We start from the raw sequence: 18,545 nt of genomic DNA, 5'->3' as shown, positions 1-18,545 counted from the left end.
GATACAATTTATGCCTGTCCACAAGGAGACAGTGATGACATGTTCGTGTGATGCCTTGTTCAGTAAAAGGACGAAGGCAGGAGGGTGTGAGAAAGTGACCTGAAAGTTTTCATTCCAGTTAATTGATGATACTCGTGAAGAGCAAGACAAAACAATTGTGGAGCGTCACTGAAGTTTTTTATGATAATGACTGTAAAAACACTACAGTAATGATGTGAACAGTTGTGATACTGGTATGTGTATATAAGTGGAACACCATGCACATGCAACATAATGCCATATCAAATCACAATGCTGCATGATGCAACTATTTGTCCTGTCTGTGAGTCATCTGAAGTGAAATTTAGGAATAGTGTGAACAAATGTCTGGAAATGGTTTATTAGAAAAAAAGACTACTAAAATATTGACACTTTTTCAAACTTCTAATTATGACTTCTGAAACTGAGTCGTGCAGTGACTCAGCATATCACCAGCCCGGCAGCGGCAGCCGCCACCCGTCCTGTCCGCTATGGTTGGTCACGCCACTCAATGTGAAGAAATGGAAATAGGATTTTATGAGGGGCCTTTATATTGATCTTCATTGTAACATTGAATTGCTCAGCAAAAAATTTACAATTGTTAAAACAATTTAAATTGTCTTTGTTCATGTGTCCAACCATTTCTTAGCAATGGGACTATCATATTTCTGTTGAAATTTTGTGATATGGTAAGTCTTCTTGTTCATGGTGTCTGCAATAGGACAGTGTGAGCACCAACATCTCCAAAAAAGAAAAAAAAAAGAAGAAAAGTTTTGATAGAGCGCCCTCAGTGTTCTACAGAACACCAACCCCCTTGGTTTTTCTCCTTGCCACAAGGAGATGTGGCATTTGTGGATTAGCGTGAGAAATCAATAGAGCTGTTTTGCCAAGGATTGGACAAAGGAGGACTGGGGGATAAAGCACATTAGGCCATGGAATGTGCCATTGGAATTTAGTCGATACTCCAGCGAGTTGTAGTTCAATCAGAGTTGGATGTTGTGCTGGCATTTCATATGGAGTGATAGTTTTTAGAAGATCTTTTTATTCAGTATAGCACTGTGAGCTAATGATATGAAGTTTCTTATAGTTCTGGTGGTATGTTTGCTCTTTGGTTTACGTTCTTTGAAATATTCCACAAGATGAACATTTAAACGTGTGTATTAGATATGAAATCATCACTCTAAGCTAATATGAAGCTCCCAAAAAGACTTGATTTCATTCGCTGAAGATCCTTTGACAGCCTCTGAATATTGTGGAAACTTGTTGCCAGTTGAATCAAGTTGAAACTTGTCACCAGTTGAATTTAGTTCAATCAAGCTCTGAGTTGCATTTCATCTTTGTTTTCTGTTTGTTCTTTCAAATGTAAGGGGGTTGTTAGTGTGTGTGTGTAGAATAAAGTCACTTGTCAGGATGGCTTATTCTCACCCCGAATACATAATTTCATCCAAATGGATATATCACACAGAGACATTAATCAAACCAAATGTGTGGGCGTCAAAGCAGTGACAAAGACAATGTGGTACACATTGGATTATGTTAATCACCTCGTTGGTGTTGAGATTTATTCAAAGTCAGGCATTAGAGCAACCAGTTTGATCTCTTTTAACCATGAAAAATAAAAAGAGTTATTATACATATACAAATAACAGAGATAAGAATGTACTCACATATAAGTCCACTCTGATATTCAATGAAGGGGATTGGGTCTCTACCATTCAATATTCATGCAAAATGCTCATAGATACAGTCCTCGCGGTTGAATTAACATGCTAACTGATGGCGAATCTCGTTGGAGCGCTCAGTTCATGAAGTGAAGAGGGTCCGTGAACGATGACCAGAGGACATCTCTGCGTTGAGTTGACTCACAGTTGGGGGGGAGGTCCTTGTCCAAATGAAGGTTACTTCGGGCTTGCTGCAAATTCTCGAAGCTGCATGTCTGGTCCACAAAGCACTAAGCAGTCGTTTGACTTCTCCTTAGATTGACCAACATATAACAGATCGTTTCGAATGTACAGCAAAGCGTCCATAAAATATCATTCAAAACTTCTTAACAACTTTGAACTGACGTACACTGGACATGACTTGGTTATGTCAGGACGGAACTTCGTGTATAAATGCAAAAGGTTGAGTTTCTCCACTAAAACATTTAAGTATAACAGCTTGGTCTCGGAGAAACTGGAACACGTCCTTCCACTTCACAGGGCTTGGGGAGAGAGACTCCGAACAGGAGTATCAACTCCAATATATACTATGTACATTCTCCTGCTCCTACTATCCCATAATACTCATCTCTTGAAGCATACCCAAGCTTTCCTGACTAACCCTTCTCAAAGAAACTTTATACAAAAACTGACCATGAATGGTAAGGGAGAGAGAGAGAGACAAAGAGGCAGAGGGAGAGATAGGAGAGGGAGAGAGGGAGATTGAGAAAGAAACTTAATACAAAGCATTCTACATGCATGCTGTACTCTGGTTCTTTGTACGGCATCACAAGGTGGCAAACTTCAAAGTAACATAGAACAATACCAGCCACTTTTATGTGGTTTTCTATCTCTAAGTCACTGTCCAGTCATTGCCACTGTCCAGTCATTGCCACTAAATCCACTATTCAAGTAGGGTGGCAGTACCTCTTTTGTTTCATAAACTCATTCAACCTTTAGGTTGCGTGGTGGCACTACACATAATACACTGCATAGCAAGCAGCTATTGTATCTTGGTAATGAATAGATTCCAGCTTTCTGGTTCTACAAACTCTATGTACACTAAAGTGGGCAAGTTGCTCCATAAACTTATATGTTACATGTCTTGGCAGGAAAGCTATATTCCAAGTTAAAGTGGGCATGTTACTCCACCACTTTACACAAATATGACTGGAAGAAAAAAATCATGCTTCCGTCTGATATCCCCATGTGAAGATGTCAAAAATGTCTAATGTCAAAATGCCATCTCAAGAAGAGCCTGCTTGCATACTATGAAATTGAATCTCCCTTGCATTTTATATATCTTGCCAAAATTCAACATCAATGAAAAGTTACCATTCTCACTCATCATCTTTGAATTCATTGAAGTGCTTTTTTTAGGCTTAAAAAGTCAGTATAAAGCAGAAGTGTAGAGCAAAAAGGAAAAATTACGGTGCATAGTAGCTTACAGGAAATCACACAAATTGCAATGAATTGGGTAATTATGAAGCTACTTAGGAATGCTGCTTGCTTTGCCTCAAAGGGAGCTTGTCTTGCTCAGGTGAAAACACTTGTGACAACACAAAGGACCTTGAGGATCAATACCCTGGCATTCAACCAGTCTGACGATCAATATCCTGCCCTCTTTACCCCCCATGCTTGTCCTATAGGGAGCAGGGAGAGGGGTATTGTTTGCACCCCTGGCTTCCCTCAGTGAGCAGAGATGGCATCAACAAGAGATGGCATCTCGTTTTGGGGAAGGGGTCTCATATATTTACCTTCGCTCATTTGCATGTTACTGGAGTTCCAGACACAAAGCGTGCTTACACAATGACTCGGTGAAAGTGTAGTTTCTGTATGCTTCCAGCCCTAATACAAAGGGAGGGGGAGGGGGCACTAAATCGAGTGAATACCCCTTTGTTGACTTTTCCCCCCATTTTTCTGCTTCTGGAGGCGGGGAGTGTTTGTTGTTGTCTGGGGACCAGATGCCCGGGTGGTGTTGTAGCAGCCGCAGCCGACGGGCCAGTAAAGTTAGCAGCATGGGGACGGAGCAGTCCAGCATGAGGGGCGAGTTTGTGCCCCTCACACCTCCCGCGGCCCTCCAAGTGGATTTTAATGTTGCCAGTGCTGCAGGTGGTCAGGAAAGGTTGCCCAGTCCCCAGGAATCCATCCCAGATCAGCTGAGAAGGCGTTCCCACCGCTACCAGCGCAGCATCAGTTTGTCTGGGGTCCCGGGGGCTGGGGCCCCCCACTCCAGGGGTTGGATATTGTCAAAAAGTGATGTTAAGCAGAGGGTTCGTACACTGTGCTTTTGCCATTGTAATGCACCTTTGGTCTCACTTGTGCCTGATGAGTGGATGATATGTATGTCCTCACTTTTACATCATGACATACAGAATATCCCCGCAGTCTATTCACCATATCCTCCACTTCTCTAATTACAAGATGTACTCTCTTTTCATTGTTAGTGTGTTTGTATGCGTGTATAAAATTGTGTATGTTTGTGTATTTTAGTAAAGCATCACAATTGTTTAAATCTTGTCAGATAGGATAAGAACAGGATTGTGTGTATTTATTACACAATAAATAAGTCTATTCCACAAGCTCAGTGCAGTGGATCTACAGCAAAGACACAATTTCTGTAGTTTTTTACTTGTTACTTTTGTGTTTTCATTGTGTCTCCTTAATGTTTGCATGAGTGCCTACTTTTTAAACTTGAGGTAACACCAATACAGTTTAGTTAGGTGCAAGATAGGGAGATGTATGCTCATTTTTTCCCCCACTACATTCTCTTAATTGAACATAAAGTAATTTTGTCACAGATTCTTCTAGCTTGAAATTTTTCTGGGGAGAATGATGCTGCATTTTATAGGCTAGTGTGTTGATATAAGGACCCAGTGCCCTTTGCATATAACTGGTGTGATTAAGGAGATTACCAGCATTACATGGTGTTAAGTGGATTAAGACCTCCACACTGCATGCTGCTAATCCTTTCTTCAAATAGATAACTATTTTCTGCCTGACTTGAGTTGGTGCAGCAACATCATCCCCATTCATGGAAATTCAATGAAGAAAGTACACTATGGCTGCTTTAAAACCTAGGCTCAGTCGTATATGACTGAACGACCCTGTATCCTCTTCTTCAGTTTACTTTTCACATTGATTGCTGACAAGTTTAGCTGTTAAGTCTGGCAGAGACACATGTAAGAGCCTAACCAGTACTGCACAAGTTCGCATCATCTTGAAGATATAATAGTCATAAGTGGCCAAGCAATAAGAACTTCTGAAGGTTATTCTTGCATAACTTAGACCCCATGAGGCTTAGATCAAAAGCAGAGTATATGACAGATATATATGTCATACATTTCAATATGTTTTCACAGTGGATCTATTCTCTTATTTAAAAAATGCACACGTAGTGCATTAATTGTTTCATTATGCAACTACTGGATACATTGAGTACCCAAAGAAAGTTTAAAATGAAAAAGAGGGAGGAACAAAAAATATACAAAACTTGTATCTGTCAAAACTCTTTGCTAGTGTAAGCGTAGATTTCCACATTAGCAATGGGAAAAAAAATATGATAAGAATGAGAGTGGGCTTACATGAAAGGACTTCACTACTCTTGATTGGCATTTATTTCTGTATGTTGATTTTGTCTTTGCCACAATATGTTTTCAGGTCTTGCAGGCACTCCTTACTTTACAGATTTTGGTCTCACTTTCTAATTATTTTTTATCTGTCTGTTGTGAATGGAGCATTTACTTAACTTCAGTTTTACACCCAAAAGCAAAGAAACAAAAATTTCTGATGAGGGTTTTTATCTTGTGGAGATGGTATTTTGCTGTTTTAATATTTGCACATTTATAAGTGCATTGATGTTCTTTATCATTTATTTCTACTGTATCATACTCCCATTTATTTGTGTTTGTTCATTAACCTGCTTTATTTTGATGCATCCATGTTCCGTTACCATATGACAGAGACTCTCGGCAGAGGAAAGGAGAAGACACGTCAACGATGCGGAGCAGGCGGCGAGGGAAGTTGGCAAACTGGCGAGCTCTGCTGATGAAACATCCCTCAGAGAACAGCTGGAGTGAGTCTTTTTCTTTTCATTGTCCTACAAGAAGATGTGTTTTGTGTGAAACAAGCCCCTTTTACATACCGACCATTGTTTTCACGTCAAAAACATTCAATCAGCCATCTCTTTCTTTTGTATGTAATCTGCGAATGTGAAATGAGGGCAGCGCAACAATTTGATGTGATCTGAAGACAGTGAAGATGCATTTTGACAAGCTTTAATGACATATACACCACTCTGACTCTCCACGAATACTTGAATAACAATGTCAAATATTCGAGATAGCAAGTGTTCTTCCTATTAAAAGTGATCAGTTCAAGTAGGTGATCATTCTAACACTAATGGACACTGTCCAGGATTGATTTGCTTCTCATTATATTGCATTAAGTAGAAACTAAGACTATTGCCTTGCCACAAGAGAAAGACTTTACTCTTCAATAAATATAGCAGTATGGCTTCATCAGGGGCCATTTTTAGATACGGTCAGCAAATTCATCTCACTTGCGTGGAGAAAGGGATGATTTAAATGTTAATCTTATTCAGTCAAAAGCATCCATCAATTAATAAGTGGTGCTCTATTAAGAAGTCTATGTAGGGCTTGACAAGTTGCAGTTGATTGGTAGCAGTGAGAAAATGACATCAGATTTTATTGAAAGAGCTCCTGCTGTTTGTATCAGAATAACTCCGCCCTAACTAGGTGATGTCGTATTGAAAATATTCAGTTGCTGAATTCCCATTGGTTGCCCTTTGTCACATGACCAGTGCCATCCGTGAGGAGTGGCGGCTGAACGAGGACCGCCTGAATCACAACCTGGAGGTGCTGGAGAGGCTGGAATCGGACTACAACGCTCTCCTCGAGAAGGCACACCAGTTCAAGCTGTGGCTGGATGGTTGCCGTGCCAACGCCAGCAAGCCAGAGACCATCAGCCCGTACACAGAGGAAGTCCAGAAGCTACTCGAGGGAACACAGGTCAGCTTCAATTCTGACAAAATGATCTAAGAAAAACAAACAAACAAACAGATGACTGCATGTTGTCTTGCACAGTGAAATTCAATCTTGAATGGAACTTACCCAATCTATTTACAACACGACCTACATAATTCAGATTTTTCTATGCATCACATATCATGATTTGCTAATTTCTTTCCTACATCGTTTGTGCCTATTTCTGTATCCCATTCTTTTATTTTGTATTATGTGTCATATGTTGAAACAGAAATATTTTTCCCATAGGTGAACATCGCAGAATGTTCTGTCCATGAGAGAATGTATAAACATGTCCACTAGCATGCATGATCATGTATGTCCAGTTGCTGACTAGTACTTGACTAGTCGCTGTAATATTATGCTTCTACTTCCTCCATTACACCAGGGGTCTGTTTCATAAAGAGTGGTGATTGATCTTACGCTGGATCTACGGAGCGTAACTTGGTGAATTGAGCCTAAGTTCAATATTGAACGTAGGTCCTGTCTCATAAAGGACACTTGTGCTTGATTTCAAGAAAAATCAAGTGTAACTTAAAATAGATTGAGCATTACTTAACATTACGATCAACGGCAAGGTTGTTTATGAAATGCATTTTGCAATTGATTGCAACTTACACTCAATCTTTTTGAAACAGGCCTCTGAGCTAGTATAATGGTGATCTAGACAAACTATGTTTTTTTTTTTTTTTTTTTTTATTCTGGTCTTTTTGCCCCTTACCAGGAGCTGAGCGTGGAGCTTGCTGGGAAGAGAGCGGCCTTCCGGAGGGTCAGCCAGCAAGAGACGCTGTGCGATGACCTGTGCCCCAAGGAGAGGCAGCGAGTCCGCCAGGACCTGACGACCATCGACAGACAGCTCACCGAGGTGGAGCAGACCGTGGCGGCAACGAGTGATGACCTCCACAGATGTGTGGCAGAGAGGAAGGTCAGGAACTTCCCATCTTTAACCCTTTATGTGCCAAAGACTTTGGACAGTGTGTACAGCTGCTGTGGGGTTTTCTGTTCCAATAGGCACTCAAAACATGCAATGGGTTTATCAATTAATGCTGCTTGATGCATGATGTGTACCATTGTATTGCCCAGACTTGTAAGTGTTTTGCCTTGACTTGTAGCTGATTTAATAGAACATGCACATCTGCAAGAGACATTTTGACCAGCACATAGAGGACAGGAAAATTATTTTGTTTGTTTGTTTGAATGCAGATCTTTTTGGCACTTTATATGTCATAGTAAATGTTACAGTAATATGATATAAATGACAAAGTAATTGTCTGATAATTAAAGGAATGATACAGTGTACATACATGATAAACAATAGTTAACCTTGTTGGATAAGATGAATACAAGTTTGATTAATTCACAGGGTGAGATTATCATAAGCAATTGCTTGAAGCAATAGTACCCCCCCCCCCCCAAATACATACGAATGGTTGAGCAGGAGTCATTAGATAAATGTCATAGTTATGATAATTTGCCACTATGTTTAATTTCAAGGAAATTGTATATGTTTGCGCTATGCAAACAAAGTGCACTCATGCACTGTATATTGCATGGAATTTTGACTTTGCAGAATAATATTACCATTGATCAGAGGGAGACTTGTTTTGTTAATAGGAAAGAAGAACTAGAGAAAGCATGAGGTTCATGACATTCAAATCAATCATTGATTTGATTTGATTTGATTTGATTTGATTTGTGATCATTCATAATTGTATTTCAACAGTAAGTGCTTCTTCATAAAGAACCTTATAAAAACACAAAAACCAGAATTTAGAGAGCTTTTATAATATTCAGGTTTTAAATTTTACGCAGTTTAAACATGTCTCTTATATTTCAATTTCAATTATATTTTTCAGTTTTGATATACTATTTTCAATTTCATTTTTTTTTCTTTCAATTCCAATATTCCCCCATGGCAGGACTTCTGGAAGTATTACTCGGACTGTGCCAAGGGTGTGGCTGCCAAACAAGAAGACCTCAAGGAGACGGTATCCCCCAAACTGGAAGTAGCAGACCTTGTCCAGCAGGTCTTTGAGGCTAAGGTACTGTCTGACAAACTTTTCGTCAGTCCAACCCTTTCACTGCTGACCATGAAATGCTAACATCTGATCAGTGGTTTCCTCGCTGCTGCCGTAGTAACTGCAAGCATTGCAACTTATAAAAAGTTGCAAGTCTTCGTGTAATATGCTCTATGCTCCAGGCATAATGAAATCATGTGATCACTGTTGCATTCATGCCCTCTTCTCATATGCTCTCTTTTCAGGCCCTGCAAGACCAGGTGAAAAGTCACAATGCCAAGGTCAAGTGGCTGCTGGCAAGCTGTCAGCCCATCTGTCAGCGAGCCAATCAGGCGGACAGCCAGGCTGTGGAGCAAAAGGTCAAAGGTCAGCGTCAATGGATTATTACTCTCTGATTCTCTTTCTTTTTAAAGGGATGGTACAGTTTCGGTTGAGATAGGGCTTCAGGTTTCCAACGTTTTTTGATGATGATTCTTTTGAGATAATGAGAAACCCCTTAGGTATCATGTAAGAGCAAATAATTACAAGAGGAATTCAACATTTATTTGATGAAAATTGGTTTTCTTTTGAAATGGCTGAGATATCCAAAACAAAGAGATCCTTGTAAAAGGTGGAACCTACCATTTATTAGGACTGCTTTGTCTTACTTTTATTTTGGATATCTCAGCCATTTCAAAACTGATTTTCATCATGTAAACTTTGCATTCCCCGTAGAATTGTAGGCTCTTTAACCTTTCATAAAGCGGTTTCTCTAAGTATCTCACAAAAAGTTAAAGGCTGAATCCTCAGCTCAACCAATACTATATCATTTAACCTTTCAACCTTCTGTACATTAATGGTTATTGGTTGATTCTACATCTTGTAATGTCATGATATAGAAAGCAGAAAATGTGCAGATTTACCAATATTTTTGCAACCACCACCCACAGACCTGGAGCGGTCGTACAGCAAGACAGAGGAGGCAGCCGTAGGCAGGTTCAACCTGATGTCAGACTGCCTGACAGAGCTCAAGGAGCTGGAATCCAAGATGGCCCAGGCCAGGTCCTGGGTGTCCGAGCACCGTCCACTGGTCAGTCAGCCGGTCAGTCTCCAGTGCCCCATCCAGGACATTCAGAAGCAGGTCTTCCAGCACAAGGTCGGTGAAATATTTGACCACTACTTGATTGCTTATTTGATGGTGTATTTTGATCAGTGTCACGTAAAAGAAGAATTATTCAGGACTTTTTCCTACAAAGTTTAGAGTAATTCCAGTAATTATGTATATGAATATGAACCTGAAAATGAATATATGAATGAATGAAATGAATACAGTATTCATCGCATAATCGGGCATCTGATAATCGGGAACCTCGCTTAAATGACATACGCTTCCCAGAAACATTTCCAATGCATGTTATTTTCACTGGATAATCGGGCGGGGACCTCTGATAAATGGGACAATTTTTCTTCAAGCGATCTTTGATTTTGTTGATATTTTACACAAAAAATCTACCAAAATACCACAACAATATTTCAAAGATTACCTATCAGTTGTCGTTTACATCGAACTTACAAAGCAAGCTTCGAACTGGTGTGTTTTGACCTCCGTCCATCCAGTACACGTACATGCATAGCCACGAAAGCGCCGTGTATAAGTATCCATGACATTGCGAAACACATGCTTTCGCAAACATTCTTCTCCCCTACATAAGCAAAGCCATGTGCTCGCTTGCAATTCCTACTCAGAGAGTTGACAGAAGAAGAACCCGGTTGCGATTACTCTACAGTACATCATTGCGAGAATGCAGGGAGAGCTAGAGGGTCGCGCCGAGGGGTAGCGTGGTTGTGTATTCATGTACGTGTACAGTACGTCAGTATGCATGTGTGTGTGTGTGCACTACATGTACATGTCATATGCCATTAGTGTATGGTGAGTGGTCATCGCGAAATCGGGCACCCTGCTTAAAGGGGCCGTGTTTGCTACTCCTAACCTGTCGCGATTATGCGATGAATACTGTACCTGCAAACAGTCATATGTTGTTGTCTTTCCCAGTATTCTCATATTGAAACAATGGATCATTCGTAACAGTGCACACCTGCATCATTTCATTGTTACGGACCTAATCACTGAATGATTCTGTCTTTTTTCAGAACAAGAGTATTATGAAAGCTGTAATAGCATTTATTGGTTTATTTCTGGGTATCATATGGGGCTTAATTTGTGACTGGCAGGATAGATATTGTAACAGGAAGGAGAATGACTGTAATTGCACCGAAATATTTGCACTTTTGTGGATGTAATTTATAGGGTTTTGGTATGGGAATGTTGTCTCCCCATTGTGATCTCAATTCTTCACCTTTGGCATTTGTTATGCCTCTGCCATGAAGTGTTGCCGGAGGCATTATTCACTATAAAATTCCCATCTACAGATGTGTATGAATGTTTCATCATCATTGAAAGTGACAAAATAACTCTTCTAATGAAAATGCTAATTGACTGTTTTACACCAAACTCTGTTTCCGTGACTACCTCTTTCAGATGGTATGTGAGACAGGTGAGATGCACCAGCCCCTGGTAGAATCAATCATGGAGGACGGCTGGACGCTGGCAACAAAACTTGGAAAGGAGGACAGGAAACAACTCACTGAGAATATTGATAGACTCAAAGAATCATATGATAGGTAGGTGTGGCTACAATATTAAATCATTATTGTGATTTCAATGTCCATAATAGATTCAGGCAGCTATCTTCAGAATGCTCAGATTTACATGGTGTAGATGTACAAATGTTAAGATAAATAGATACATGCATGGGTGGATGGATGGATGGTTGGAAGGATGGGTGGATGCAGATAGATAAATAGGTAGAACAATGCAGATTGGTGGATGGATGAATGGGTATATAGATATAGATAGATAGATAGATAGATAGATAGATAGATAGATAGATAGATAGATAGATAGATAGATAGATAGATAGATAGATAGATGGATAGATACATGTAGATAGATAGATAGATGAATGATAGATGATAGATGCATACTGTAGATAGATTAATATTTGAATAGAAAGGTTAGGTAAATTTCTCATGATTACTACATCAACTGTTATGCTTGATGTAATCATTTTTAGTTTCCTTTAAATGATTTGTACCAAAAAGTTATATCAGTCTGAATATCAGAAGTTTGCTTTTAGAGTGTTTCTTCATTCTGCTAGACAGCATTGCATAAATGCCAGTGCATGAGGACTGCTGCTCAATGTTTAAATAGTTTCATCATAACACAGTGGTCGTCCCATGTAAGATGATTGATTTAGAGGGGAGTACTTATCAACTGTGAACATTGTTACACTTTGCTGCCAATGTTTACTCATAGGACACTGAGCTCAGCTGCAACCAAGCACGAGACACTGACCAAAGCCTATGATGACCGACTGGCCTTCGAGGCAGATCTTGGACATCAGGACGGTCAGTTCCAGGAACTCAAGGCACTGGTTGACCAGCTGGACCAGCCAATCGGACTTTCCTCTGAAGACGCCAATGACCGATTGGTCAGGTGCAAGGTGAGACAGACAGACAGACAAAACTTTCATGTCCCCCTTAAAGGTCATCACCTTCTTTGACACACTCCTTCCCAATTCGTCAATTTGTCATCAGAAGATTGAATGGTGTGAGAATCAATATACTTTGCAATCACTTCACCAGACCCAAGATTATAGAGTTTACTTTCCCAGATAACTATCTTCTCTTGCATTTCCTCTTTTGTTTGTTTGAAATATGAGGTGTTTTGAAGTTGAGGGACGGACATCACATGAGTTCCAGGTGATGGTTCTCACTAATTCAAAATTTTTTCCAGGATCTGCAATCCAAGTTGGACGATCTTCAGTCTCCCCTGGAGGGACTCCACTCCGGCTGCGATCGCATGACTGAGCAAGGTCAGGTCAACCACAGTGATGATGTTGCCAAGTTGGATCAGCTCAACGAGGAACTGAAGAGGGCTCTAGACTCCAAGGCGAAGGAGGTGTCGGAGGCCAAGGAGGCGAGGCGGGAGTACGAGGAAGGTGCAGCCAAGCTGCAGGAGTGTCTTCAGTGCTACCAGCAGGAAGTACCGGCCATGGAGGAACCCGGGATCGCTACGGAGGACAAACTGCAGAAGTGCAAGGTCAGAACGCCCTGTCTGAAAGATTGTCATTTTATAGTAGCTGCTGGGGTAATGACATGTGTATATTTGTGATAAACTGTAGCATTTCTCATACCACATTATTCTCTTCTTTGTATCTTCCATCAGCTTGTGACAAATTTTGAGTGAAATTCATACTTTGAAGATTTTCTTTTGGTTTTGTCTTAATTGAAACAAGAAAAACGAGGAGTGCAATCTCATTCCAAGATATTCTCGTGCATCAGCTTTTTTCCTCTTAAATCCAGAAAGTGCTAATGACAAGGTTGTGGAATGTGCATTTTCAGACTATAGTTAGAGCATTCTAAAGTTATTGCAATAGAAAAGTTACACATATGTCATGAAAGTACATATTCACCAATGTTTGGCTGTCTTGTAACAGCTAGAACAAGTAAATGCTATAATTTCTTTCAATTGTTACAACTGTCAAGACGTATAAATATGCAATCATATAATATGAACTTGTTGACGCATCCATTTCATATTCATGTAAATTGATTTTTTTTTCTCCTACAGGCTGCTCTGGAGAGAATCCAATCCCTTGAGGAAGCCCTTGCCCAGCTGCCCAAACATGGCCAAGCGGTCACTGCCACAGCTGACCAGTCTGACCAGAGGGCGGTCACCTCCACCGTCCGAAAGCTGACCTCCGACCTCAAGGCGGCCCGGGCCAAGCTGGTCCAGCGGCAGAAATCCCTCGAGGGCAAAGTGAAGGACAAGGCAGCACTGAAGGAGGACCTCGAGGAGTCCCTCAAGGAACTTGAGGCATGGAACAAGGAGGTCGGGCAGCCTGTAGTCCTGGGTCTGGAGGTGGAGCCAGCCAGGGAGGCCCTCATGCAGCATGAGGTATATTGTAGGAGTAGACATTAACTCTCTCATTACCAGAGACAAATTTGTCAAATGTATTGTCAATGGCATTTTGAGATGGCAAGCTTGAAAAGGTTAATGATATGTCTTACTAGAAGCCATACTCTTGACTGTAATGTATGTGACATAATTAGTCAGCTAAAAAAGTTTTCTTTTGATTGGAAGATATGTGGACACGCATGGAGGATATATATGAATAGATTACTAGTAGTCTCTAAAGATCACAAATCTATGCTCTGGTAAATCAGTAGAAAATCAAGACTGTGTTTCATTAATAGTATTGATTTCATGTACCCACTGCAAATATCTTATATAGTTGTTGTGTGACTGTTTGAAATAAAAATATATTAGATTTTGGTTCCTCAAATGTAGCAAAAAGGATGGGCTCTATCTTATCTGCATTCATTTCAAAATCCAAGTATTCACTTGTGTAATTTTGAACGATATCTTCAAGTTTTTGCAATACTTTTACCAATGATACTGTTTATAGACAAACCAACCCAACATGGAGAGCACCCTCCAGCGAGCCCAAGCCCTCATCATCTCCACCAAGGCAAAGTACGGTGACCTGGAGGAGCCGCTGAGCCCCACCCTCCGGTCCCAGCTGGAGGCCATGGACGCCCTCCACTCTCACCTCCTGCAGGCCTCCAGGGAGCGGGCCACGGACCTGGCGGAGGCGGTGAACCTGCGGGAGGAGTTCCACGGACAGACGGCGGAGGTGAAGCGGTGGGTGGAGGAGGCGGAGGACCTACTGGACAGGGCGGAGAAGGGGGTGGATTACCTGGACGGAGAGAATCAGCTTCAGGAACACAGGGTGAGTGTGCAGGAGGTGATCCCTTGAGAAGGTTTGAGACAGGTGTTTGTGAGAACTGTTGTTTACAATGTGTGCATTTTGTGAGGGCTTTTTTTTTCTCTAAAGATTCTTCTGGCCAAGTTTTGTGTAAATCAGTATGATTAAGTCTCCTTACTTTACACAGCTAACTGGTCTGAGTGTTCTGTTTCGGGGCTCATATTGAAGTGGGTTATCTTGTATGCTGTATTTTTGTTAGTCCTCAAATGTGGGCCCTTTTTGTAAGACCCTCAAAACACTGCAGGGAAATAAACTTCATGTTGTTTAGGTTGAGGTAATACCAGACTCATTGACTCCAGTTGTCATATGTGTGGCGCTCCGACAAAATGAGTCATAAGTCGCACGGGGAGTTTTCCCGTAATGAGCCGAAAATGAAGGGGAAGCACTACTCGGGTCGAAATTTTTTTATGACGGATTTTGATTCCTTTATGTTTTATCTGTTTGTACAGAAAATTTCAGCGTGTGAAAATGAGTACAAGTGTCCCAAATCACCGTTTTTCTGAGACAATTTTTTTCGGTTACATTTTTTTCGAACGCTCGCCTTTGCGTTGCGTTTCGCACCTATTGTTCTTGCCAGATCGAGACTCCGCCTCCGTTGCTAGGGTGTATGCTAATGAGGCATTGCTCTTGACCCCTTTGAAGACAAAACAAAGCATGGTGCGCGCGGCGGCGTCGGCGGCCAAGCGGCGAGGGCTATAGAATTACGCAATGATAGTGAGCTGACCAAGGCTATTGATTGCATGACCAGTGAGTTTCGTTTGATACATGCACTCCATTTCAATGAATGGTGATTGACATGACGCACAAATCCCACTGAAAAAAATTATTCCAACGAACGATCACGCAAAATTTATGATACTTTATCTATGAGCTAATACAATGATCACATATCGAACTCGAAACCTTTTTTATGCGTGTGTGTACTTTTACAACGGTTATTAATTGGCCTCATTAATGAATTTGTTCAAATAATCATAACTTTCGTTCCCTGGTATGTGACTTGCTGTTTAAAGTTCATCTCTGGAGATATAGTAGGGCCTAAGTTGTCAATTATTCTCGTTTTTATAAAGTCGACAATTTGTGTGATAATTCGCCAAATGTATGTAATGCGTACTATTATTTCCCTGGTTAATGAAACTTATTGCCTTATTACTTATGATGGTTTGGGCCGTGACGGCATGGAGAGAAATAGGAAGACAAACATTATTAATGCCCAGATAGCTCGTGTTCCCTTTGGAGGATATTCTGACTCTAGTCATCTCTGTATTTTTTTAGAAGTAGGACCTATTTGAGAAAGGGACAGAAAGCTGTGTCGCTACTCAAAAGTGTGCTTCTTCATTTTGTTTTGTTTTTTAATCAGAATGTTTGTAATGAAAGCTGCTTGCCGTGTATTGCGTGTAGCTGACATGTGAGAGGTCAAGTCTGCAAAGAATTGGGACAATTGGGTTGGCTAACAGCTTTGCCAAGTAGCAGCGCTAATTGCCCATTGAATTGCGTATTCTGAGGAATTTCGAATGAAAGAACTCGGACGGCACTGTTCACGCCTTGTATCCGAGTAAACCCCGCATCAACGCATGCCGTCAATCTCTCGTTTGAGGCGAGACCCCAGCCGAATTTTTCCAAAGTGGGGTGCTTTTATTTGTCGTTTGAGAGTTGGGAGTCGAAGTACTTGTCCATTGCAAATAAACTTTCTGCTCGGCGTGACAAACCTGGAGGCCAAGCCAGGGTTTGATGACTCCAGCAGCTGTCGTATTACGTAAGAGCATGATAAGGATATCTGCCTGTGGCAGACCATTCAAAGTGAACTCAATTTTCTCTATCCTTTTTAAAGTTTTCAATTTTATATTCTATTGAGAAATTCTATGGTCATCCATTTTACATTTCGAACGAAAAAAATTGACCCGTAAATAACGAAAATACAGGAATAAGAAGGAGAGCATTACCAGTTTGCCGGTGCTGACAAATTTGGCAGTGAGTTACAAAGGGGAGGTGAGACTACCTCCCTGGTTACAACAGCCTGCTGACTGGATCATTGAGAAAGCAGCTGTCGTATTACGTAAGAGCATGATAAGGATATCTGCCTGTGGCAGACCATTCAAAGTGAACTCAATTTTCTCTATCCTTTCTAAAGTTTTCAATTTTATATTCTATTGAGAAATTCTATGGCCATCCATTTTACATTTCGAACGAAAAAAATTGACCCGTAAATGACGAAAATACATGAATAAGAAGGAGAGCATTGCCAGTTTGCCGGTGCTGACAATGTGCTATTTGGCAGTGAGTTACAACGGGGAGGTGATACTACTACCTCCCTGGTTACAATCAGCCTGCTGAGAAAGAGAGAGAGAGGGAGAGAGAGAGAGAGAGAGGGGGGAGAGATGGGGGAGGGAGAAGGGGAGAGACAAAATGGAATGACAATAGTTCCAGTCACTGCAGTACAGGCATGCTCTGTCTGCATACGCTGAATGTCTACACTCACACACACACACGTACACACACACACACGCACCATGGAGCTACATAGCCCATGCCAAAACCAAAACAATCTCCTCCTCTCGCGGTGCCCCCCCCCCCCCCTCCTGTGGTGCTGTGGCGATGACTGATGCTTAGATTAGGCCAGGGTCAAGAAACAGGTGTTTTATATCTTTGATTTTAAGTCATTGATTGCCAAGATATGCACTGGCATTATTTACTGGGGTGTAGCCTCTTCAAACGAGAGATTTGCGTCATGGAAGCCTTAAACAATGAAAGGTAAACTTCCTGCTATCAAGAGGTGGATAATCACTCAACCAGTATTCTTTCTTCGCCATTAATAGCAGAATCAATGACGGAATGGAGCAACAGTGTTGGAGGATCGGCATTATGTCTGCTAATTTGTAAAGGAATTTTTCAGTCTCCTTTTGTGTTCAGAACCACAGTCAGTGACGCTAACTTACTCTATCTCCTACAAGCTATCGTTACCATCTTAAAACGTGAATTTTATGAAAGGCTAAAAGTGATCACGGAATCAGTTCTTCCGCGTGACACATGCAGGCTTTTATAATAGCATACCAAGCTTAAATCGTTTACCTGTATAGAAAGGGCGGGAATACACACTTATCGCAATCATCCGGATTTGAGAGTGATACACTCTACTACTTTTCTTCATCTTTCCCCCGACAAAGACCATGGTAATTCAAAACAAACAAACAAATAAACAAACAAACAAACAAACAAGCAGTTGATTTATATCAGAACGTAGAGATTTTTTTTTTTGTGTTTCATGTATGTATAGGTCATCTCTTGATGTATAGTAGGCATTTGTTGTCGTTTTTACAGCGTTTCCTAATAAAATGCCTATAGCGAAAACCCAACAAAACTTCTATCAAGGAGGGAAGGGAACTTAAATTTAAATATCACATTAGTTTACAGAAATCAGACATGTAAATAAGGCAATCATATACATCCGCACGGCCGATTGTAATCTCTTACTATGATTATCAAACATGATCGCCTGCATTTACGTGCTTTTTTCTAATTTCTTGAACTTTGCCTCATTTTCTCTCTTTTTTAAACAATTGCTCGAAACATTTAACAATCGTAACACAGTCTGCTATCCCACAACATAATATTCCATTTGATTTGTCACTTATTGTTGGTCGGGTGACGCCAAATGTTGGAATCTCGAGCGATGATACACGGCATTTTGTTTGTTGGTTTTCGTCTCATCGCTCAAAAGAATTTTGACTACGATTACAAGACATAACTGATGGTTTACAGAAGTGATCATCAATTCAGTAAGGATTAGTCAAGTCATGAATTCACCATGACGAAAATCACTCGTTTGAAGAGCTACACCCCAGTAAATAATGCCAGTGCATATCTTGGCAATCAATGACTTAAAGTCAAAGATAT

General features: G+C 40.8%; 1 protein-coding gene across 1 annotated transcript in view; it reads left to right on the top strand.

The window, feature by feature from the left end:
- The window catches only part of LOC140237504 (uncharacterized), a 184,746-nt gene that overhangs the window by 28,539 nt on the left and 137,662 nt on the right, over nucleotides 1-18,545 (top strand). The window contains exons 29-39 of the mRNA XM_072317473.1: nucleotides 5,681-5,793; nucleotides 6,541-6,748; nucleotides 7,488-7,688; nucleotides 8,683-8,805; nucleotides 9,027-9,147; nucleotides 9,711-9,916; nucleotides 11,300-11,442; nucleotides 12,137-12,323; nucleotides 12,617-12,922; nucleotides 13,454-13,780; nucleotides 14,292-14,615. Coding sequence (XP_072173574.1) covers nucleotides 5,681-5,793; nucleotides 6,541-6,748; nucleotides 7,488-7,688; nucleotides 8,683-8,805; nucleotides 9,027-9,147; nucleotides 9,711-9,916; nucleotides 11,300-11,442; nucleotides 12,137-12,323; nucleotides 12,617-12,922; nucleotides 13,454-13,780; nucleotides 14,292-14,615 — 2,259 coding nt within the window. The remainder of the gene's footprint in view (nucleotides 1-5,680; nucleotides 5,794-6,540; nucleotides 6,749-7,487; nucleotides 7,689-8,682; nucleotides 8,806-9,026; nucleotides 9,148-9,710; nucleotides 9,917-11,299; nucleotides 11,443-12,136; nucleotides 12,324-12,616; nucleotides 12,923-13,453; nucleotides 13,781-14,291; nucleotides 14,616-18,545) is intronic.

The sequence above is a fragment of the Diadema setosum genome, chromosome 1 (genome assembly GCF_964275005.1).
Source record: "Diadema setosum chromosome 1, eeDiaSeto1, whole genome shotgun sequence".
In the NCBI taxonomy this organism is placed as follows: Eukaryota; Metazoa; Echinodermata; class Echinoidea; order Diadematoida; family Diadematidae; genus Diadema; species Diadema setosum.
This window is presented reverse-complemented; position numbering and strand designations above follow the sequence as displayed.